This window comes from Hippoglossus hippoglossus, chromosome 1 (genome assembly GCF_009819705.1).
Source record: "Hippoglossus hippoglossus isolate fHipHip1 chromosome 1, fHipHip1.pri, whole genome shotgun sequence".
Classification (NCBI taxonomy): Eukaryota; Metazoa; Chordata; class Actinopteri; order Pleuronectiformes; family Pleuronectidae; genus Hippoglossus; species Hippoglossus hippoglossus.
In genome coordinates, this window is record NC_047151.1 from 14,726,032 (window position 1) to 14,751,447 (window position 25,416).

General features: G+C 40.9%; 2 protein-coding genes and 1 pseudogene across 2 annotated transcripts; 1 reads left to right on the forward strand and 2 right to left on the reverse strand.

Annotated features, from left to right (window-relative positions):
• LOC117773736 overlaps nucleotides 1–1,147 on the forward strand; it is a 1,478-nt pseudogene extending 331 nt beyond the window's left edge.
• A 3,054-nt stretch (nucleotides 1,148–4,201) lies between these two features.
• Nucleotides 4,202–5,572, reverse strand: LOC117767008 (forkhead box protein D1-like). Its single transcript, XM_034594553.1, has one exon. The coding sequence runs from the start codon at nucleotides 5,229–5,231 to the stop codon at nucleotides 4,461–4,463; it is 771 nt and encodes a 256-aa protein (XP_034450444.1). The 5' UTR covers nucleotides 5,232–5,572; the 3' UTR covers nucleotides 4,202–4,460.
• A 6,423-nt stretch (nucleotides 5,573–11,995) lies between these two features.
• On the reverse strand, nucleotides 11,996–15,820 carry LOC117767101 (ferredoxin-2, mitochondrial-like). Its single transcript, XM_034594609.1, has 5 exons — nucleotides 15,607–15,820; nucleotides 15,230–15,281; nucleotides 14,338–14,444; nucleotides 13,781–13,868; nucleotides 11,996–13,150 (listed from the first exon to the last, which is right to left on the reverse strand). Exons 1-5 carry the CDS (start codon nucleotides 15,791–15,793, stop codon nucleotides 12,994–12,996), a joined length of 591 nt encoding a protein of 196 aa, XP_034450500.1. The 5' UTR covers nucleotides 15,794–15,820; the 3' UTR covers nucleotides 11,996–12,993.
• Between the last annotated feature and the right edge of the window lie 9,596 nt (nucleotides 15,821–25,416).

Below are 25,416 nucleotides of genomic sequence, written 5' to 3' on the forward strand. Positions count from 1 at the left end.
TTATTTTATTTACACACCTCTGAATTGTGTCTTTTCTAGTGGTCGGAGCTAAAAGAAGTGGAAATGCACTTCTTCCTGGACACCGTACCATGAACCCCTGCCCAGTGTATGAGGAGAAAGAAAATACACTGTACCTGTTTTTCATCTGTGTTGAAAATGGTTCCGAAGAAATGTGTCAGATAAATTCTGGCTGCAACAAGGCTCGGCTCTGCTACATCACCACCACCGATGATGGTGAAAACTGGAGCGCGCTGACAGATTTGACTCCAAAGCTGCACGAAATCCGTGGCTGGGCCACATTTGCTGTCGGGCCGGGCCATGGTCTTCAAACACAGAGCGGCAGGTTGATTGTTCCTGTCTACGCTTATCCAAATAAGCCAGGCTCCTGCGCCTCTACTTCATATGCACTAGCCCTGTACGCTGATCATCCATACACAGAGTGGAAGTTTGGCAACATGCTTGAAACCGAATCAGGTGAATGTCAAATGGCAGAGCTCTTAGATGACGAAGGCAACTATGTTGTCTACTGCAACGCCCGTAGTACAAAGGGCCATCGAGTGGAAGCTGTCAGTCAGAACAAGGGTGTCGATTTTGCCAAACAGACCGGCAGTGAGGGGAGTGAGAAGCTTGTTGAAACGGGTGACGGTTGTCAGGGTAGTGTGGTCTCCTTTCCAGCTCAAAGTGAAGATGCAGATACGAAGGCTGAACACAACAGCAACAACACCTGGCGGCTCTACACCCACCCAACCCATGTGGGAAACAGGGTTGATTTAGGAGTGTATCTGAACAAATCCCCACAGGATCCAGACAAATGGAGCAAACCCTGTAAAATTAAGGAGGGAATCAGTGGTTACTCAGACCTGGCTTATGTTGGTAAGGGTTGGTTTGTGTGTCTAATGGAGGGGGGGGGAAGAACTGAACCAGATATCTTCTGTGATGTTTAGCTACAGCCAGGTCGAGCAAGGCATTGGACAGTGATGTTAATTTCAGTACTGTTGTTATAGCCTACAAAACATTGAGACTCAAGAGACTTCAGAGGCTCGATAGATATAATGACTATTAAGTGAGGAGATCATAATCAAAGCTTTTTTTATTAAAACGATTAAGTGCCACTATATTTTAAAAGAGCTGCTTGCATTTGGATTTTGTTTTGAAAAGGATGTGGCATTGACAATTTTGTTTTAATATTCTTCTCTAGTGTAATTCTTCTTTTTTCCCGAAATGAAAAGAGACAAATGTAAGAGCTGTGTGTTTTTAATAAATGTAGGATTGATCATTTGTTTCTGAAACCTTTTTATTTTTTAAAGTTTTGTCTGTGGCCCTCACAGGACTGTAATAAAAATGACCAATCATTTCATTCAGAAATAGATAGTAAAATGATTGGCTGGTGTTCCTGTCTGTCGCTCACCGACCTGCCTGCCTGCCCGTGCTCTCACTCTTCATAACTGCAGTCTTCAGCTGGCGAGACAAACATCACTGAAGTAGAGACGACTGCTGACTAAGACCTAGCTTCATAAGGGTTTGTTTGCATGTGTAATGGAGTGTGGGGAGAAGAAAGAAATTAAGCAGATAGCCTCGTTGGTTTGTATCGACAACATGTGAAAACTTCTCTGTCTTTACAAACCATGACAATTGTGCAAATGTACAAAATAATGTGATTTCATTGAAGAGCAGAATGTTTCCAATGTAAAAACTAATTAAAAGTTCCTTTTTCAGAAATAATGTGTTTGTAAGTGGTTTACAGTAAAAATTGTTCCTTTGCAGGATTTCCACCCACAGGAAACAGATGATCTGCCAAAAACTAAATCAGCAGGAAACTTATTTTTCCTGTTACCAATATCAATACAACACTGACTCCTGTCAAATGAAATGAAAGTCCCTCACATCACTCATTTGTTTAACATAACTATAGTCACGTAGAATTTTACCCACCTTTTTTTTCTCAGCAGACATTGAGTTTAACCAAATGGATATTATACTTTTTGTAATAATAAATATTTAAATATAAATATATTTTAGTATATTGTATGTCATGTTTTTTTCTTGTGTTGTTCATCTGTCTTTCAGTTAGCAGGAATACGCAAAGACAACTTGATGGATTATTTGTTTGATTATTGTGTTTTCAGACTTTTTGAACAATTTCCCAAAGAATGATGAATGGATCTAAATTAAAAGAATCAGGCATATTTGTTGCAGCTTCACTGAATTTCAGTTGACTCTCTAGCCTTGGCAGAGGTATGTGCTCTTTTGAGCCATCAAGATATAAGCTATCAAGTATGCAATTAAGAACTTTTAAAATATGTAATTAAATGCAATCAGGTGTAGCTGGGCCAACTTTCTGATAAACTCTCTTTCCAACGTGTCACTCAGTTAAATCTGCTTTTTAAATATTGATATGTTGTTGATGAATGGATTTTAGACTCTGGTCTAACAGTGTCTGGGTCTCACAGTCACAGTGAGACCTCAGAGAGTCCCTTTGGCTGCTCTGGATACATTATCAGCTCATGGGAGACTCTGCTGTGTCAGTGTCATCTGTCTATTCCTGGTTCTGAGGCCTAACGACGTCCTCTTTCTTCTAAATATTTACACTCCACTCCAACCTGCCACTGAGTTCAAGCTCATCTCAGGGGCTGTGCTCACTTTTCTCTGTCCGACTTTATTGTTCCACACTCAATGGAGATACACAGAGATTTTGGAAACAAGTGTGTAAGTGTGCTATAATTGAATGAAGTTCAAACATGACTGAGCATGAAAGGAAAAGCCAACAGCTCCCTGGAGGGTTGTTTGAGTGGAAGGCAGCTGTTTGCATATGGAAGAATATCTGATACGACCAACATCATTTTCCTCAACACATTTGAGGGATAAATGTATCTCGAGCAAAACAGTCAATATTGTAAAACTGACTGTACTTCTTACATATATTACTACTGCAAAATGAGTTGTTGATAGACTGAAGTAAACACTGTGACACCTTCATGTTTCAGATAGTTGAGATACTTGAATAAGAGGTAAATTTATTACAACCCGAAAAATATGTTTCACCACTTGTAAGGGTTGTTAGGCATTGATGTGCTTAACAGGTGAACACAGGAAAGCACATTAAAAATCTTTGAATTTGTCGTTAACTCTGACTAACTCATCATTTAGCTTTTTATGTTTCCATTTTGTTCTTGTAAGGACATTGCCGTGACTTCCCTTCATTGAGGACAGTGACAGGCTGATATCACCTGGCGACCAGATGACCAGATGTATTTCATGTGCACTACATGCTGACGGAGCAAACACTGCACGTGTTACTTATTTGAGCTTCAGAGACTTTTACAAGAGCCGCGTGTGTTGCTACAGGCCTGTGTTGACTGAAGTGGACCCACCTTCTAACATGATGTGCAACACGTCTCTCTCTTTCTCTCTCTCACAGACACACACAGTTGTGTCTCCATTCAGAGTACATTACATTGATTTACAATGATTTCCTGGAGACCTACTCTATGCTTATCCATAGTTACTATACTTGCCTAACCCTAACCTGAACCTTAACCTGAACCTAACCTTAAATGTAACCATGACCTAAACTTAAACTTAACCCAACCTTAAAACATGTCTTCACCTTAAAATGTAACGATTTAAATTATGAGGGCTTGCTTTTTGTCCCCATGAGAAAGTCAAGTCCCTATAATGAGATTTAGGTCCCCACAACATAATACATGGAACACATGCACACACACACACACACACACACACTCGAACCCTAACCCCTTACCTAAATCTAATTCTAACCCTAATACTAAAACCAAGACTCACCCTCAAACAACCCTTCGAATTTTGTGAGGACCTCACATTGACGGTATTGAAGCTAAATTGGCCATCAAAGAAAAGCAAACACACACACACACACACATTCTTTTAACATTTTTAGGAAAGAAGACCAATCATCCACTGTCACATCGGAACACTTTAAATCTCCTGAGTACTATTACTACTACTATTATTATTATTATTATTATTATTATTATTTATTTTGGGGAATCAGTCAGTTATACTGTGAAGTTTTAGTTGCTCACTTCGCTCAGATCTTTCAATTCAGTAAATACATGTATTATTTGAAATAAGAAAAACTCTCTACAAATGGTAACGTGAAAACGAAGACAGCCTAATGACCTTCATTATTCAATTGTGTTTATGAATAATGATAAACCCGTCAAACTGCACAGAAGGTGTAAATACCATGACATTTTTATTCCAAACCTTATAAGAGCCGTAAAATATAATTTATTCAACATCATTTGCGTCAAGCAAACACACAAATACATTGGCCTAGTTGTAAGTTTAGGCCATAGCCAGAGTTATTTATATAAAGTACCAAGAGTTTATCTAGCGGGGAAGGAGATTCTGTTAATTTCTCTGTGAGTTCAGACATTCAAACTCCTATCCTCATCATTAGATCATCAAATCAAATTAAGTTAGAGGAAATGTTTAAAGATGCCAACAGGAACAGTGGATAACTGAGTAACAGGGTAGTTGGGTACAGGAGGCATGAAGTTTGGAGGCAGAGGTGCGACGAGGGCGCAGCGTCCCGGGTGGAGATGTTCAAAGGTTAAAGACGAGGGGAAAGTCTTGGAGAGAAGCGAGGAGAGCTCAGGTATAATCCGGCTCACAGGTGGGAGGCTGGGACTAGTGGGGGGTCTTAAACCCGCTCCTGTGTCCAAGTCAAGACCCTGGAGACAAGAAACCATCCTGCGCGCTCCGAGCAGAGGAAACACGGACATGCGGCTGATGCGCTCTTGCGCCTCGGACTCCTTCACCGTTCCCAAAAGGAAGTGTCGCCTCTTGAAGCGTTTCCTCCGCCGAAGAAAACTCCCATTCTCAAACATATCTGCGGACATGGGATCCAGGGTCCAGTAGTTTCCCTTCCCGGGATTCCCAGGCTCCCGGGGCATCTTCACGAAGCAGTCGTTCAGAGACAAGTTGTGCCGGATGGAGTTCTGCCACGCGGGGAACTTCTCCCGATAATACGCGAAGCGCTGGCTGATAAAATCACATATGTCACTGAGGGTCAGCCTCTTCTCTGGGCTCTGCAGGATGGCCATGGTGATGAGAGCGATGTACGAGTAGGGGGGCTTCGCCGAGGACCCTCCCCAGCCGGCACCTCGCTGCACACGCACAGAGAAGCCTCCATCCTCCCGCAGCCGAGGAGTGGAGTCCGTCTCCAGCTCCATACAGTCCAAGGTCATGGTCCCCAGAGTGTCCGGTGGCTGAGCGCCTGTCTTGGACGAAGCAGGCGCAAACCCCCTTCTCCCCTTTCATTCACTAAAAGTTACGCATCTGACTGTATCCTCCACTTTTCAGCCCCCACTGCAAACTTCCTCCTCCTCCTGAACACAACAATGAGCTGAGACATGAAGCTTCAGATTATTAATGGTCCTGTAGCAATAACTGATGATTGGTAATCCACTCAGTTCTATGATCAAATTAATGGTTTGTACAATATTTTGTTTATTTAGATTTATAGGCCTATTATAGCCTGTACCTTCATGGACTTCATAGTCCCTATGTGTATTGATTAGCAGCGGTGGGAGTTAAAAACTTAAACTCCATTTTTAATCAGAGGACGATCAATGGAGATTGGCTCTAATAATAAATTATATTGTTGACTTTTATCATTGACTTAATTTGTGATGAGCTTCGTAATTGATCAATGTGGAGCCAACTTTAACTTAAGCTACATATATGAGCAATTAGTTGTAGAAGCTCAACATCCTTTTACATAAAAAATAACTTAATCCACAAAGTAATGATTGTCGAGCGATGTCCTTTGCACATAGTGTCCTCTTGCACGTTATCTGTATAACGTATACCAATTATATCATATTATAGTATTCCACATGCCTCTTAGTGTGAAAATCATTAATTCTATACTTGCATATACATGTATATGGATATGTCTATTTCAATATTTTCAATATCCATTTCAATGTCATTATACTAATTCACATCTGAACTCAAAGGTGTATATAATGTACATATTCTTTGCATTTTTATAAAAAAAATCATTTATATTTTATTGCCTTTTATAGTCTCGTCTACTTGATTCTATCTGCTGCTTTAACAAATTAATATCCCCAGTGTGGGATCAGTAAAGTTTGATCTTATCTTAGTTAAATATTAGCCTCTGGAGTGATCTACTAAACTGAATGTAAATGTTCTCAGTTACTTCCCATCACATGTTTATTATTGTTTGAAATTGCAATGTTAACATGTCAACAGCAGGTGAACCTGGTTTGGGCTGAAGTATGTATACATTTTATAGAGCTTAGTCTTTTCATGTTGTTGGCCAACACAATGCTCATTTCCCTCAGTTCCTCTTCACTTGACGTTTTGGCTCATGGTGAGAGAGACAACTCTCTCTCTCTGGCTGTTTCAAATCAGAAGACGTAATCCATTTTGAAATAATAGCTGCACTGTATCAATCTGTGTGAGGCCACCCACTTGGTACACAGGTCACTACTGCAGGGTGGGCTAAGGAAACTGTGGGAAGCCTCATTAATGAACAATTCTTCCCCCTCACATACAGTTTAATGTGATAGGTTATGTGTAGGGCACCCCTCTAAAACTATTATACTATTTTCTAATTGCATTTTCGTGTGGGTATAATATTTAGATCAAGACCGGGCAGTGCTCATGCAGCTACACACATGAAAGAGCCGGGAAACAGAGTGTTATATACAGACTTTAATACAAACCCAAACCCATGCAAGTTCACACAAAGAGGGTTTCTTTCCTCACAGGAAAAAAATGCACCAACGTTAGCAGCAACAACCCAAATGAACACCAAGATAAACAAACATCCAAAAAATAAGTTAGAAATTATGACGAACAAAATAAATAATTTAACTTGTGTAACTAAGTATGTGGCAGACAGACTTGCTGTCAAGGCCACGGTGAAGTTAATCATTTTGCAGTTAATAACAGTGAACACAACACTGAGCTCAGGTTGCAGTTTTTTGGTCCTGCACAGAGATAACTTTGTATTGCAGCTGTTGTTGGAGACCAACGACCATTATACACGAGCAACACTGAAGCTATTTAGATGAAAACTCACAACAATTATGAATAAACTTTCCACAGAATGTGTGTAGTTCTTAGAGTAGCCCTACAGAGTCCTGTTTATTTGTGCTAAATGACTCCGAGCTCTGCTACAAACTGTCTGTGCTCTGTGCTCAGCAGACAGAGGGAAGACAAAAACAATCAACTGAATAAACTTTGTCACACAGAGCTACAATACAAGGACCAGTGCAGGAAAGATAGAGGTGCAGACCACTCTCTTACAGTGTCCATTTTTAAGTTTTGGAAGGTTCTAGTTTTAAAGGATTTTTGCCAGTTTATTGATTTAGTTAATTTTTTTTATGTTTTCTTGTGATGTATACAGCACTTTAATGGCAACCATGGAGCTGAAGTGAATGAATTCTGTTAGGAATTCACTGAGGCAGTGAAACTAATTTAAATACCCTGAGTCAAGTAAAATACAAGAGGCTGGTGTTGGTTCTTTCTTTTTTGCCTTAACATCTGTACTGAATTGTCGAGGACAAAGAACAACAGCAACAGAGAGGGTACAGTCTTGTGCTGGTGTGTGCACAGCTCCGTCACATGTGGACATAAAAAGCCTTTTCTCTGTGTAGGTTCCCTAGGTTGTGTGTTTCCGTTGAGCTGAGGTCAGCCTCACCAAGTTTCCACACCTGAGGCAGCATGAGTTGGAGTTGCCCTCTTTCCTGGGGATATGCCAGCAGTTGACACAGCGCACTCTGTACTTCTTATACCTTGTAAAGAGATACACGAGTGATTAGATGAATGTTCTTTGATGAAACACACTCTGGTTTGACATCACATTATTAATAATGCCACCCAGTGTTTCAAATCATCTTGGGCCTTGCAGGGCTAATATTCTCACACACACACACACACACACACACACACACACACACACACACACACACACACACACACACACACACACACACACACACACACACACACACACACACACACACACACACACCTAAATCATGCCACTGTGGAAGAAACTTGTGTGACATAGTTGTTTGCATTTTACAAATATTTAACAGCCAGTGGTATTAATATGAGCTACCTTATCCCACAGGCATTACAGAGCGGGGTCCCATCCTCTGCATCTCTCCACATGGGCGTCTTCCTGGTGCCGCACGATGCACAGACTTTATCCTCTGATGCGGCAGAGAGAAACAATCATATTGCAACAAGTTTATTTGTAAATATAATGAAAAAGAAAAAGTGTGTGTAAGGCAACCACAAATTCAAGACAATCCATTAGATTATTAATCTGCATTATTTGACGTCATTCTGTGGCTCAAACATATTTGTTAATGTTGAACATTGACTGAAAACAATAGCTTCAATCGGATGCAAATGTTCTCATCCGTAAACGATCAGTAAAACATATGTAACATCTATGTCACTGTGATAAACTTCAAGTAAATCCTCCTCTTAGAAATCCAACGATGTAAAAATAATAATGGTCGTATAGCTGACACTAAAAATGACATGTTTGAACATATAGTCCACTTTGACTCACTTTTCTGTGTTTGCTACTTGGCATGAAGGGCACTTGTCATGATAAACATTATGGTGTTAGAATGTTTACACAGCAGTTTCACTTAAGATTTATAAATGTTTAGACCCTGTCCTAAGCAAATGATGCTGTTGCCTTACACGTTGTAATAAAGTGGCACCCCCTAGTGGAGAAAATTGGCATTTTGCAGCGATACATAATCTACATGATACACATTTACATTTGAATATGTTTCCCTTTTCTCCCTGTAGGTTATAGAAACTGTATTTAGAGACAACCCTGTGATTTTCAGTTCATACAAATAGAGATAAAGATTCATGAATATTTCATTAATGAGATACTTGTAGGACTCAACATTACTCTTTGGAGCAGGTGTAGTAAGGTATGCAAAGCTTCACCGAAGAGTGCAGGTACTTAGGTGTTACTCACTGGAAACCGTCAGGTCACTCTCCTCATCTGAGCTGCAAGTTTTGAGGGTTTTCTGGGATGTCCGTGTCCTCAGCCTCGGCTTTCTCACACACTTGAAGAGCTCCTTGCTGTGAAGGTACGCGTGCAGCAGACAACCAGCAATGTGTGCAAATTCTATACATTTAAATCACCATCTTCTAAACTCACACACACCCAAAAAATGCAGTAAATCTGTCAGTACCTGTACTTTGAAGTTTATGAGGAGCCGACACTGCTCCCTGCTGTCGTCCAGCTCCGAGCCCATCCTGAACGTCACTCCCTGGATGTCTGGGTCTTGGATGTCAACACTCCGGCTGGGATGAGGTTGTTTTCTTGGAGTCTTGTTCTCCACTGCCAGGAAGACGGAGGAGCAATTTCCATCGTTTTGCACAGGCCTGAGTTCTGGTTGTGAGTTTGCAGAAGTGCACATTGTAGCTTGAGGATTTTAGTTGTTCAACTGTGGGTGATGCCTCCTTTGATGGATTAGGTCCTGTGGTTCTGATATCAGTTTTTAGGAATGAAGACACCTCTCAGCGCTCGGGGGCGACAGCTGGGTGTCACATGGGGTCAACACAATGTTTGCGTTGCAGTCTACTGTCAGTGCTGGCTTCGGTAGATATACACTTGTCTCTTCATTGAATTTACAATCAGCTGGGTATTAATGGGTGCACTGTGCATGTTGTGCTTGTGACAAAGCATTTTCAGAGAAGGGTACATTCAAAAAGTCCGTCTTACACTCCTGGCTCAACTCGAATTCTCTGTTAACATTAAACATGGCCTCCCTTTTGTCCCAATGTTGCGGTTGAGAGGAGGCAGTTGCATTATCCTTCATCAGCTCTGGTAAAACAGTGTCTGTTATTTCAGCAGGCTGAGGTTGAAGACTACAACCCACCTGGGAGTCTTTATAAATACTGAGCCCTCTCACATCTTCCACATCACGGACAGAGGCTGTGATTTCTTGTCTCTTGATATGAGAAGTGTCACTTCCAACCCCGTGTCCTGTAACATCGGCTGCAGCAGTTGACGACCTGGCTGTTGAACGGCCTAATTTTGCCTTGGATGATACTGAACTTGGGTGCGGCTCCTCTACATCTCCCTGATGCAGGATCCTGTCACACTGCAGGTTGATCAGACTCAGCACTTTCAAGGGGCTGGAACCTTTGCGACGCGGCTCGTTCAAACTCATTACCTTGCTGCTGTGACTTTCCTCCCCCACTTTGTTCAACAGATTTAAAGGCGAGAAACTGTGCTGGCAGAAACTATCATATCCTAAATGCTCATCCTCTACCTCCGTTTCAACGATGAAACCCCCCGGTGTGGACGCCTCGTCGAGCCTTTCGGAGGGCGAATTTGCACCCAGGACACTGCTGTGGCCAGGAGACGCCAGCCTGGAAACTTCTTGGAGGAGGTAGAAGAGTGCAGAGTGAGACGCATCCTGCTCCGCCGTCTTCTGGTTTCCTTGAATAAAAGTGGCTTGTGTCGTCGGTCCTGTGCTCATGTTGAGGTGTCTGCATCAGAAAGGAACACACACACACACACACAAAAACACTGCCCTCAGACATAGTTTCTAAGACAATAATAAAACATTTTTTAAGACTTTATCTAATAATTCATATTCCTTGTGTAACCCCTAATGTTTTTACCTCTTAAGGCTGTTGAATATGTGTCACATGACCTTATATTCTACAAAACAGAGTGATGGTGGTTGGAGAAGATTCTAGGGAGTAAATAAGAGGTCTTGGATTTAGAAAATAGCTACTTTACCATTTAAACAGCTGCTGTAACTGAGCTCCTGTGTAAGCTAGTGCTACAACACTTTTGCAGTTGACAACATAAATCGACAGTTTAAAAAAAAAAAAAAATACATTCTATCTTTGTGGCCCAAGAAAATCCGGGTTATTGTTGTTAGGGTTGTCACTGCTGTTCCAAAGTTAAATACAGTAAAGCTGCACATTCTCCGTGTGGACACCGTGTGTTGTTGTTTTTTTTAAATAGAGACGTTTCTTTTATTAAATCGAACTTTTTTAAACTCACCGGTAACAATGAAACAAAGCTGCGGTTGAATTTCTCCTCGGACTCTGAAGCAGCAGCTGAAGTTTGACGATTGTCGCAGATTTTCGCGGGGGTCAACTTTTTAAACTGTCGCGAGCGCACGAGCTGATCGCAGTGATTGATCCACTGGTTTTTATACATGAATATAGAAACGTGTATAAAAGCGACTTGAATGTTAAAATCGGTTTCCCACAATCACAGATCGTGACCTTACAATGTCTGTAACCACCGCGTATATCTCCTCAAGCTTTAGATCGGTGTCTGTTTTAGTATCCGATTTCATGGATGGACATTATACATCTAATGATCGCAAACTTTGATCCATAACCTGTGATCGTACATCGCTTGGGCCCTGCGATCACATTCTCACATCAACCTCACCGATCCTTCTTCTTCTTCTTCTTCTCATCATCAGTCCTCCTTTCTGACCTGTCATGGCCTCTTTAGCTAACCCCCTCTCTGCCATCAAGGCCTGAGGATCAACGGTACAAGAACTTGTTCTCAAAATCAAACCCAACATCCACCGATCGCTGCATGTGTCGATTCTCACCATTAACCACCAGGATCGATCATCAGCTGATACAGACGAGCCGGGGCCACACCGGTGGAGCTGGTGGCCATGACCGGCTCCTGTCGTGTTGAGCTGCATGCACGGGTGTTCCTGGTTTACACAGATTACACCTGCAGGGGGATAAAAGTGTGGCCCCTCAGCGAACTCCAGTCTCACCTGGAAGCTGCTGCAGCAAACAGCTCTCTGCAACAACACGTGAGGCCTTTCTAGGTATTTGGTATTTGTATATGCACCCAACTAGTATTGAATAGTCTGGATATATCAATGTTTGCTTCACTTTTGCCATTTTTCTCTAAGTGGTAATGGAGGAAGTGTACAAAACATACTTTTGAAAACAATTTTTATTGCACAACTTTAAATGTTTTCTAATACATAATACACACAATTCACTGACATTTGTGTGCAAGCTGGATTAAGTAGAGTAGAGCTAACAAGTAAAGGGGAGATGAGGTAAACTGATTTTGTGTGTCGACCAGCTTCAAGCCAGGATCACAGCAAACCTGAACCACTTCAACTCATCGAGCCACAATCACTGTCACCTGACAGGAAGTGCTTCAACATGCATCTTTCCTCTGACCTTCAGAAACACAATTCACAAAGAATGATTATTTAGTTTATAGTGAATAAAATTAGTTTCAACAGTCTGGTTTGTGTATTTAAGAGTCCACCCTGCCACCAACCTTAGGTTTCCAGATACACATTCATTATAATATACAACTGCTTCCTCTGTATCTGGCTTTAGTCCTTGCAGGAGAAAACAAAAACACCCACAAAAGAACCAGACTCATAAAAATGAGAATAAATGCCATGTATACAATATCTGAAAAAATCAAAAGTGTGAAAATGATGAACAGAGAACATCATGTGATACTTGTGCGTATATGAGCTGTAACAAGGAATGTTCCATTTGACGGCACAAAGATAGACTTTGTTAAAAAAATGGCTCAACAATGACAACCATAAAATGTCAAAGTCCTCTCAAAGAACAGTTTAGATTGAATTGTGTCTAGTTTGGGCCTGAGAATGCTCCACATAAATAAATACATTATCAGTCAAACCATCAGTTGTTTTTGGAACAAACCATTAGTTTGACCCTCAGTGAGACTCAGTATCTGACTATGTGTGATCTCATCTGCAGGCCTGTCATGTCAATGGTCAACTGTTGAATTTGTCAGTCGGCAAGACGTCTTGGGAGTTGCTACGGACGTTACTATCTTAGCCGTGCGTCGCCCCCTCTCTCAACCAGCACACGTGGTGTCTAGCTCACAGAGACGCTCTCATTTCTTTCCCAGTCCCCCTTCTTCATCTTTTGTGCCTCTTCTCAGTGAGGTTTGGGAACATGGCCGTCCACATAGAAGTTCCTGGTGACTTTGGGCAAGGTCAACTCGATGCCGTCCATCTCTGGAGTGAGAATTATCTGGCACCCCAGCCGGGAGTTCTCCTGGAGCATGGGCGCCATGTCCAGCATGTCATCCTCCCTGACAACCAACATTAATCAAATCAGTAAATATAACAGTGATCGTACTTTCACCCTATCACACATTAGTTGAAATGTAAATGTCAAGGTTTAAGAGGAAGATTAGTATTAGGCCTTGTCTACACTAAGGCGGATATTTTCCGAAGGAATATTTTCCCACTCTGTTTTACAAAATATCTCCGTCCACAAAAAAACAACCAAACCAGGCCAGTAGGTTCCGAGAAAGTCAACGATCCTTCAAATACCAGAGAACATTGTGAGCTTCTTTCCCTCTGGCGGTAGTAACGTCAAATCAAAACAGTAGAAGCTCAGTTTTTTGCTTATATCTTTGCTTATAGTTATTTGACAACTGTTTCGCCATCTTATCCAGGATGTTTCTGGCACAAGGTCTAAAGTTTAATATGATATATATATACAAGGCAATAGTGGGAATGAGCAAAGTAACCTGTGACATCATTTCCATAAGCTCAGTTTTACATGTTCACACATATACACAGAAACCAGAGATTTAGAAAATCTGGCATTTGTAAAAATCTGCATTGTAATGTCTTAAAACTTAGTTTGTGTGTGGACAAGAGACAGAGGGGAAAGTTTTGAAAAATAGCTGCATTAGTTTGGACACAAGACTTACCGCTCATCAGGCTCTGGCAGTTTGTCAAAATGGTCAGCGTTCACATAGACGTGACATGTTGAGCAGGCTAACGATGCCTCGCAGGCTCCTGAATAAAACAGAAACACAAATAATTAAAACGGCCCTCAGTAAAGAGCACAACCCTGCACATGATTTACTAATTCTGTTAGTAGAAAATAGACAAGAAAAAAGGAGGTGGTCTGATGACCTTAATTCATTTATCAGGAATCATAGTCCTAAACATTGGAAAAATCAAGATCTAAGCATTCCATGAAAGATTTAAGAAAAATGCCAGATGTTGCAATTTAAAAAAGAAATACAAAAAACTCAAATAATTCTGGATTCCCCCCCCCCCCCCCCCCTTAATCCACATCTACACAAAATGTCAGACCCCATCCCCCAAGTTTGGTAGAAATAAGTTTAGTAGTTTTTCCATAGTCCTGGTAACAAATAAACAGACAGACATGGGTAAAATAAATTACCTCCTTGCCGGAGTTAATAAGCAGCAGTTGTCTTAAAACTTTGATTAAATATTTAAGAGAGATTTAATCACTCACCTTCCAGCTCGATTCCATGCTTGTGAGCCAAATACATAACATTATCTCCCACTTTGGCTCTAACTGGGATCCTCTGTCCAGATCGATTTATATACACCACATTCACCCTAAACAACAAAGATGAGAGCAGGAGTAAAATATCTAACCCAATTAAATCAAGATCAACGATGAGGTTTCAAAATAATTACACATTTTTTAAGCCAATCAGACATTTGAGTCAGATGAAAAGTTTTGAAAAAGTTTAAATTCACCACCCTGTCCTACAAGCACTACACTTACCAGATAACAAGATATTAAATATTGTTTATCCCCTGAAAAATTCACGAAAATGTTCACACAGTGAAAAGAATGTGGCCCAGACCACCTCTGAATATGTGATTGGATTTCAGGACACATTTAGTTGTGTTCAGACATGAACTTAGCGCTGACCAGCGTCTGACCAGGGTCTGTATGTTGGACTTGCAATACACCAGTTCAGTCAGGGTCTTTCTGTGTAGAGTTTGCATGTTCTCCCCGTGTCTGAGTGGGTTTTCTCCCACAGTCCAAACACATGCAGATTGGGGTTAGGTTCATTGTAGGTGTGGATGTGAGTGTGAATGGTTGTTTGTCTCTACGTGTTGTTCCTGCCATGGACTGGTGACCTGTCCAGGGTGCACCCCCCCCCCCCCCCCTACCAGCTGGGATCGCCCTCACCTTGACCCTCAAAGTATCAGCGATACAGATATATGGTCAGGGCGAAGTTAGGATGGAAAGAAATGCGAATATTTAACTGACCTTGAATGCAAACCACATGTAGCCTTCACTAAGTTGAACTTTACAGCTGGAGAGTAGCAGAGAAGTTGTTCTAGTGCTACAGATGCAGGATGTGTGCTTTGATTTACAACAAACTTACACGTCCTCTGGGTCCTCAGCATTGGAGACCCCCTCCTCACTGTGGTGGAGACCTTTTGGAAAGACAAACACGGACACGGGGACAGAGAGGGTGAGATCAGCTGCTCCTGGTTGTTGAATGGAGGGATGAGGGGGGTGTTGGACTTGTTGCACAAAGTTTCACTGCCAGAGTGAATGCTGGGAGTGTTATTGAGGACATATTTAAATAACTGCTCTTCTCCATCCACCACATGAAAACCAAACATTACTGGCACTAGTCACTGGTAAAAATACACTCCTAGTCACCGCTCATTAAAACTCATGGTAATCACTTCACTTCTGAGGACATCGGCACTGTCTTGTTTGATGCTAAAGCTGTTAGCAAACACCAGCTCTCACCCATGCTCGTCTGTAAATGTCGGTTTATCGTCCTGCAGCTGTGGAAGGAGCCGCTCCTCTGCCGGTCCGCCCCGCCGGTCACACCGCTCCTCAGCCGGTACAGCGGACATGTGCTACAGTCCGGTTTGACTCGAGAAAGTCTCAAAGTCAGACCCACGCTCGACCGGACTGCAGCTGCGGCAGCCATGTTTCTGTTGTGGTCACGAGACCCACAGCGGCCAATGAGAAAACGGCGCAGGCGGTGCGAGGTCTCCGGGCGTTTGCGCAGCGCCGACAACAGAGGGCGCTGTCGGTCTCTATATACATACACACACACACACACACACACACACACACACACACACTACACCGGGAACAAACGAGCAAGATGTTTATCACTGTTACCACAAAAATAATAAGTGAAAAACCTTTGGAGAGAAGCTCCAATAAAACAAAAGAGTGAGTTCAAAAAGTGATAGATAAGAAAAATCAATAAAAAAGATTAAACACATTAATAATACAATCAACGAATTGTAAGCACAAAATAAAATACAAAAATGTCATTGACCAAAACAATCTATATGGACTGCATTCATATGCTGGTCAATAAAAAACAGTAAATACAGACAGTAGTAATACTACAACTTTATACAGTAATAATAATATACAAATGAATTTGTTTTTACAAAATTATATACAATCATATTATTGACTAATACTTAATTCTTTGTTTGGTTTATTGGTAAATGGCAACCAACGTCAAAGTGCATTACCGCCATCTCTGCATATTCTATCTTCCAGTCTACTATTCTCCCACCGATATTTTCCATATGGACAGCCTATATAGGGAGGCTCCTGTCAATATTGTCTTTTGTCATATAAGTATCATGGCCTTTCATATAGTATTTATTGTGTATAGAGTTTTTATATAGTTCTATTGTGTTTCCAATTGTTTGCCTTAAATTTTTCATTTTAAATTGTAAAGCACCTTGTAATTGTGTTTGAAAGGTTCTGTATAAGTAAAGGTAATATTATATTCATACTATAGTGTGATGTGTTTTCTCTTTTTATCTTATGTGTCTCTTTTATCTGTGTTGTCTTATGAAAACTTTTAACCAAAGAGTTTTCCTAGTCTGCTGTTTTTAATGTGTGAACAAATGAGTGTCAGACTGTCTAATTCAGTGTTTATTCAGAAGTAAATGTATTTTGTTACATCCCACCACTCCCTGTTTAGTTGTATATTTCTCACCTCAACTTGTCTCACGAGCTATAATAAAATATTGTATTATATAATAAAGTACCTAACTATGCAAATGTAATTTAATCTGAACTTTCTCACTTTACATAAACATGACATTGGGAGTCACTGTGTTTTGTTCCTGTTGCAGTTCTCACAAGTCTAAACCTGTTAAACTCATGTTCCAGGTAAAGGAGTGCATCTTCCCGTCCTTCTGAAGAATCAACTTAAAATATAAAAAATTTCCACAAAGTCCCATTCATTCCTCACAGCATCACACAACAGTAAATACATGTTCTGCCCTGTTTTTGTGCTGCAGAGGAAAACAAACCTAGATAAGAAATCTGATGCAGGCTGGCAGTGCATGGACAACTGTTTTCATGACAACAGCTACTGATGTGTGAAGTCAGAGAAGTGCTGTTATGACTACAGCCTGGTCTCAATCTTACCTCTCAAAGGAAGAGAGAGATCTTTCTTAGAGAAGAGGAAATATATATCACTGTCTTTGGCATCCGCTTGGAGGAAGTTATCCTAAACCGAACTAACCTATTAAATATGTAATCCCTTTACAGACTTGTAAAGATCCCACAGAGGAGCTCTGAGATGTGATTTATGGGCCTGAGTGACTCTATAATGACTTCATCCGCTATAATTTCTCTGTTTTTTCTTATCTTTCCCTCGGTGTTTCATGCTGATCTGTCCTTCAAGGGAGAATCACACTCTGAGAGTCGCTCTTAAAATGTACACTAACCCCCCATCTGGACCCATAACTGCAGAGGTTCCTCCCATGTGGATGGCCATAAAACTTAAATGGGGCGCTCTCGTGTCTGCGTTTTTTTCTACAGTGAGTGCTGGGAGTAAATTCACTGCCATATAGATTATTGCACTTTATATATACTCTGAATTCACATAATGAAACACTATCACACTTTCATGGGTGTGCTCTCTCGGACACACACCTGCGCCGGAGTTGAGTCTAGGGGCCGTCTACCTGTGTCTGGGAAGTATGGGAAGTTAGTATATCACTGGGCCCTCTACACGCACATGAAACACATTCCCACACAAATCACAAACACTCTTCGAATGCATGTGCCTCATCCGGGGCCCAGCCGCAACAACATGTGTGGACATTTTTGCAGCGATCTGATGAGTCTCCCCAGAGTCTGATTTGTGGAGATCTTATATTTCCAAGAACAGATAAAACATGGAAAGAGACAACATTTAACAGCCGTCCATAGGGTGCAGTTCAGTTCCTCCCATCGGAACTCCCATTATAGTTTATTATGCTGTAGTCTTTTCTCCGCTGGTATGTCTTGCAAAGTGAAGATGGAATTTTTTGAGTTTCCATTTGGAACTTGCCGATGACTTCAGTTGGAACCAGAGTCTGCGCAGACCAATCACGAGTCAGAGTCAGCAGTCAACCATGAAATTTCACCGCGTTATATAGCATCAAATAATTAATCAAAACCAAAGTTACAAGAAAAATAAATACTTGGTCATACATCGATGTGATACAAACAACCCAAAATGAGAGATATCATCTTCAACAAATTTGTATATGACGTTTACTTTGATTTGGAGGGGGCGGGGTTTATGTGCTATACTGCAGCCAGCCACCAAGGGGCGATTGAGATGTGTTGGCTTCACTTTTGAGGAGCAGTCAGATCATCCATCTTTATAAACGGTCGTGTCAGCAAATCCAAACTAGATCATATTGTCTGTGTAGCCAAAGCCTGACTTGACAAATTCCTCTATGAACCTCCAAAAACCAATAAAACCACATCACTATTAACATGACTGAAAAAACTATATTTTTAATCAATTCCACGTACACATCCTGCTGCTATAAATACTCACTCTAGTAAACTAAGAAATTATATAAGAATGAAGAATATAGTGGGACTTGTCTTTAAAGTTTTGAGACAGACCAAGAATGGAAGTCAGACAGACAGAGGGATGAACTAGGAAATGGTCTTTTCAGTTGACAGTGAATAAAGTACAGAATAATCCCTTTCTCTAATTTAATGGTGTTCAAAGGACGAAAGGTTTGTAAAAATGTAGAAAATTATTAAGACAAATAAAGTGAAAACAGGAAAATATCCAAAGTTGGAACTTAAGGTTTTCTCAAGCGTGTCAGAGTGTGTGAAAGTGACTGCACAAAACTGTCTCCCATGCTTACTCTGTATGCACATGTGACCTTCCACACCTCATGCTGGTCCAGACTTTACTGTAAGAAATCATCAGTAACGATGATCGATATCGGGGTCACCAGGTTGAATGACAGCAGCTGTTTCCCTCAGCTTCACTTGTTTTACTTCCCTCCTTCAGGAACAGTCTGCTCAGAGTTAGATGGATGTCAGGTGGGTGCAGTAAGGAAAGTGCAGTTTGGATGTTTCCTGGATCAACGTTTCCCTTAAAGTCACTTGGAATGACACAGCCATGTGCAAGCAAACATTTACAGCTAAAAAACAAATGTAGTGGGTCATTTTTGCCCTATTTCCCGGCAGAGGAAACAAAAGTCTTTCTTAAAATGTTAAAGATGCATTTTAAATACATTTTGTAATGCAACTTCACAACTGACATCCTACTGAGACTGTTAGAGGAGAATCTATGGACAGCAGGATACGTGTGTGTGTGTGTGTGTGTGTGTGTGTGTGTGTGTGTGTGTGTGTGTGTGTGTGTGTGTGTGTGTGTGTGTGTGTGTGTGAGAGAGTGTGTGTGTGTGTGTGAGAGAGTGTGTGAGTGTGTGTGTGTGAACTCATTTTTGTACATGGCCTCCTCTAATGTAGTAGACCTATGTGGGACCACAGCCCGGTCCGAATGTAACTAAACATTTCTGGGGTCCTGTTTAATGCTAGAGATAAGGTTTGGGTTTGGCTGTCCACAATTAAATGGAAGTCAATACAAGATCCTAATAAGGGCAGCAGCACAAACCACACATTTTAAGGTGAAGACATGTTTTAAGGTTAGGTTAAGATTAAGGTTGAGGTTTGGCAAGTAGTAACTGGTTAGGATTAGATGAAGTCTGCAGGAAATCAATGTAAGTCAATGTAATGTGCCGTGAAATCATGGTGACACAACTGTGTGTGTGTGTGTGTGTGTGTGTGCATGCGTTCGTGCATGAAGCTATGTACATGAGCATTGTTTTGCAAGCCGTGTTGTGACTCCCTTCTCTCCGATGACTCACAGAAATGTCTGAGTAACTAATTTAAAAAAGGTAAAAGAAGAAAAAAAATGCCCCTAGTCTCTTTTATGCCTCATCAGCGTGGGAACGCTTGAGTCTCCGCCAGACAAAAGGAGAACTTAACTTCAATGTGAGTAAACACAGCAAAAGCCTTGGATCTAGCATTATCAGGGAAAACAAGCTGTTACTCATACTCTTGTGATGTTTATACGTCTGGGACACTTTCTCTATTATGTGTCATACATAAAGGTAGGAGTATTTTTGGGAGCCTCCCCACGGCTCCCGGTTGTGTTTGTGATTAATGACCTTTTTCACACACAGCTCTAAAAACTGCACAGCGGCCAGCAGCGAACTGTTTGCTTTAGTCCGAGGTCTTGATGTGGTTTAGTGGTTTCAGTTTGTGTTCTCAGTGGCTGCCGTCTGGAGTGTGATAGACAGCACTGACCACCGACTGTTGACCTTTGACACCAGATCACAAAAAGGCAGCAGAAAGAGGTCAAAGACTGGGGAGGTCACGGAGGTGCAACGAATCATGTCAACCAATCTAAACACACCAAGGAAGCTACGGGTCCACTCCAATTATGCCTTTTTGTTTCTTACTTTTGTGGGAAAAAATCTGGAACGTTAATAAACTTCAACATAACAGGCCCATTAATGCTGATGAGATTTCCTAATAATAAATGAATAGGGTTAGATATATTCTGTTTTATTGCTGCTTTAATTAGTTTTTCCAATTTCCCCAGTTAGTCTGTGGCTTAGGTGGCTTTAAGCATCAGGCCTTGTTGTTCCCCCCAGATGTGCATTTTAAAAATAGGTCACCAATGAACGAGTATTTAAAAAATGGTTAAATAATTTCCTATTTCTGTTGGAACCTGCAGTTTTCAGCAAACACTACAAAAAGAAACGATGCATTTGTTTAGGGATTATGTGGCAGATTAATAGATATTGCTCAAGAGCAGCTACTAAGCTAAACAGACCTTGAAGCGAGAATGCCAGCTTAAGTTCAATCTAAATAAAAAGCTTGTGTAATTTTATTCTTCTCTTTTCGACAATTAATTCCATCAACCATTGATGTATTTGTCATCAATCAAAACTCTCCTGCACCATCTGTGGCACTTTTATTATAGACTTGAAGATGTAAGTCGCTACAAGTAAAGTTCTATGGTTAAGAGATACTTATACATCTTTTACTCCAAAATTAGTGGTTATACGCAGGTTTTTTAAGCTCTTTCTTAACATTGCCCCAGAAAAGTTGCAGTATAAGACTGCAACAATTATAAAGTCTACTGCAGAGTTATTTGACCCAGGAGTGAAAGGGGATTGTATTGTGTATGAAACAAATCAGGCATGTGTATAGGGAACTGATATCTAATATGGTGCAGCTTGATTGAATTTTAGAGGACTATTGAGCCTTGGCAGAGGTATGGACCCACTCTGGTTTTTATTTATGAATTTACTTTTTACAAAGTGCAGTTGACTGGAAAAAAATAGAAACAAATCAATATTTAGTGTGATCCCCCTTTAAACAGCAGCAGTTCTACATTTGCAGTTTTTGAAGGTATTTGGCAGACAGGTTGTTTTCCAGCATCAACACACCACAGTTCCTCTGTGGATTCCATCTGTCTCCAGGTCTTCTGTCTCTGTCTGACTCCATGATGTTGAGATCCATGTTCTGTGGAGGCCAGACCATCTGTTACAGGACTCCATGTTTGTCTTGTCTCTGAGGACAGTGCTTTATGACTCTGGCTGTATGTTTGAGGTCGTTGTCCTATAAGAATCTAGACGTCTAAAACTTTTTCACAACAATGTATTTGTGTCTACAAGCCCTTCTCGTCTACATTAAAATTGTTGGCTACCTGCCTGAATGTGTGCGTATGTGTGTGTGTCTGTGTTGTTGAATTATGGCTGTAACCGTGACTGTAATTGACCCTGCGTGGTGCAGACGCAGTTTGTGTGAAACATTCAGTCCAAACCGGAGCACAATGTTCCTCTGGGGACGCAGAGGTGTTAACTCTGTGACTAACCGGACTGTTTCACTCCACATGATCCAAGTACAACTTTTCACTGCCGCAGTAAATTTTCTTCATTTGGACAATATATTTCAAAATGACTGAATGGCCTTTAGAAAACACCGTGTCTGTGGTCACAGTTGTTTGCTTTTACTTTTGCCGGTAATTTTCATTTAATTGAAAACTATGCATGCCAGTGTGTATGAGCACACCAGTCCTCTCTGTCTCACCTATTACTGTGTCTAGCTGAGCGTTACAATTCCCAAATGGTCAGGTCGCACTGTATGAAGTAATCCAGACTCACAACCAAACCAACATGAACAGAATCTGGTTCTTGTTTGCCCACATGGCTAAAGCGAACATCAGCACCATACATAGTCTTGTGTTTGTCTGGTTTTGTGCGTCAAGTTTTTTCTGCTTTGTGTCTTTTCTGCTTTGTGCCTTTTCTTTAACATTGTGTTAAAGGGTGTTTTTTGACATTTACCACAGAGAAAATGTGCAGTATGAGCTCTAGTAAAGCTAGAATGGCTGCATACCTCGACAGTCCCCTTAAATTTAATCAAGCTGCACCCAATTGCACACACTCGTAGATATCGGTTTCCTAAATGTGTCTGATTTTCTTCATCAAGATCCATAAATTATTTTCTAAAAAATCAACAAAAATGTCACAAGATAGCTAATCTAAAGAGATAAAAAAATTCCTGGATCTGCCCACTCATCTGAATTTAGACTGTTGGGCTCTAATAAGTGCCATTCTAGTTTTGTTACAGTCCCATTTTGGGGCCGGATTAGACTTTGAATCAGATATTTGTGGACTACATGTGTATGTGCCAGTGTGTACAGTCATTGTGTTTAATATGGACAAAAACATATCCCAGACGCCTGCGTCACATCCTGAGCTGTCTCTTATCGTCTCTGCTGGGCAGCGATAAAGCCTCGAGCTCCAGATAATAACAGTACTCAGGCCTGCAGGAGACGACAACCCCAACATGTGCAATACACACACAAGAAAAACATACACACATAAGAAAAACATACCACAAAAATGGGCCAAAACTTTTCCCATATACCACACCAACCACTTTATTAACAAAATAAACTATATACGATACACCACAATAATGAATATGAAACAAATGCTACACTTGGCGCTTTCAAAGTCTTACTGTTCAGATATGACTAGACGCACTAATACATGGCTATTTTCTCTCATTACAAATTGCCAGTAGATTATAACTGTGTTTCTTATTTTATGTTTCCGGTCATGGAAAAATAAACGTTTGGAAATCTGAGTACATGCAGTTTTTATGTGGATATTCTCTGATACCTGGCATCAAGTTATGCAACAATAAAACAATATTTGCGCCACACACAGAATGCTGCTTTGGTTGGTTTCATCTGCGAGCAGCTACTGATAACATTGTTTAGACTGGCTATTCTGCAGACACGTCTGTCTGATTCATTAAAAAAAACTATTTGAGCTTGTGTTTTGTTTTGGTCACGGAGTGGAGGATGAGGGATGGGGGTTCAGGAATAGAAGCAGAGGACGTGCAGAATGAAGAGAAGTGAAGTACGCAAGGACAAGCAGAAACTTTGAATCTTGATGAGTCTAGGTGTCTGATGTGTCTGATACCAGAATGACGCATTTCGAGAAAAAAAAAGGTTTGTAGAGGCATATAAGGAAGATAAGAAGCGAAGAAATTAAAAGAATCACCTGAAAGTGAGGAGCAGCCTGATGATGCCATACATGGAGAGGACTTGATTTTCATTGAGGTTTTATTGTTGTTCTGATGCGGAGTAGGACGTGCTTGAAAATAAGGGAGTTTGCATCATTTGTTCCACTGAATGTTTTTTTTTCTGTCTGCCCTTTTGGAGTCTACGGTGGAAAAATAGAGCTGCGCCATGACGTGGAAGACATTATTACCATCTGTTTGTTTGTTGGTTGGTAAGTAGCAAGTTTATATTGGTGACCACAAAACTTGTTGGAACGCTGCAGTATGAATCCTTTGAATAATGGTGAAGATACAGATCCGGGGTCGGATCCGGGATTTTCTGTAGCATTGCGCGATTTTTTTAAGATTGTCATGGATTTGTTGGAGAATACTTGATGGATTTTGATGAAAGAAATCAGGCAGGTTTTCCGGACTGTTATGAGTGTGAGCAATTTGGTACAGATCCAAATAACAATACGGATCTATTGAATTTAAATGTGGTTTCATAAGGGGACTGTTGGACTTTGGCAGAGGTATGAACTCTTAGTTCCAGTGCCGTTCCTGTTCTTTCTGTATTTTGATTATCTAAAAGTGATTTTAAATGAGACAATAAAAGACCCTCCAGTGTTTTGAGGTCCCCAACATGTGTGAAATCACATGAAAATCTCTATATAAACAACTCTCCTCAGGTTTAACCCAGTCTCTCTCTGATGTTGGTGTTTGCACTAAAAGCTCCGCTGTGGTTGAAGACTTTCGAGAAGATTAGTCTCTCCAGAGCTGTGAAGATTTAAGATTTAAGCGACGACTAAGAACCTAAACAAAGCCTTCATTCTTTCTACATCTCCAGAGTTTGTGGAGCAGGCTAACGGAGGATTATAACAGGGCAGATTTATAGAGAGATGGATCGAGGCGCGTGTGAGAGAAGAATATAAAAGGCCCAACTGGGTCAAACCAAACTCAGGAAAAGTAATTTACTTCGAACTGGCCCCTGTCTCTCATCGCAATGTGTTTTTTCAGACCAGTGATGTTACTTAGAACGTATTAGTAAGAATGTGCTTATTGTGTAGATGGTCTGTATGATTTTGGATTTTAGAAATATGGAAATAAAGGCACGCACACACACACTTGCACTTCTATCCTTGTGAGGACACTCATTTACACAATTTACACCTTAACCTTGTCCTAATTCTTATCTTAACCTTTTACACTTTACACTGGTTTCTTCACACACACACACACACACACACACACACACACACACACACACACACACACACACACACACACACACACACACACACACACACACACACAAAGGTTTGGGCAGCTATCCATATCAGTTCTCATTAGTCCTTATTGTGGACAACCAAGCCAAGACATCATTCCCAACTTTAACCAAGACCAATTCATGCCTAACCACAAGCACAATTCACATCTTACCACAAACTTTAACCAGGATTTAGAAATTAAATCTTGCCTCATTTGGACAGATCTAGTGGTCCTGACAAGGTCAGTGGTTATACCGGAAAATGTCCCAAGGGGGAACAAAAACACACACACACACACACACACACACACACACACACACACACAACACACACACACACACACACACACACACACACACACACACACACACACACACACACACACACACACACACACACACACACACTAAAGGTCTTAAAC

Bases quoted from the DNA above. Each gene is read 5' to 3' on its own strand.
- LOC117767101 (XM_034594609.1), bottom strand. From the start codon at position 15,793: ATGGCTGCCGCAGCTGCAGTCCGGTCGAGCGTGGGTCTGACTTTGAGA. The intron at 14,445-15,229 runs GTAAGTTTGTTG...TTTGTTGTTTAG, and splicing joins GCTGAGGACCCAGAGGACGT to GGTGAATGTGGTGTATATAA. The intron at 13,151-13,780 runs GTAAGTCTTGTG...GTTGGTTGTCAG, and splicing joins CTGCCAGAGCCTGATGAGCG to GGAGGATGACATGCTGGACA.
- LOC117767008 (XM_034594553.1), bottom strand. From the start codon at position 5,231: ATGACCTTGGACTGTATGGAGCTGGAGACGGACTCCACTCCTCGGCTG.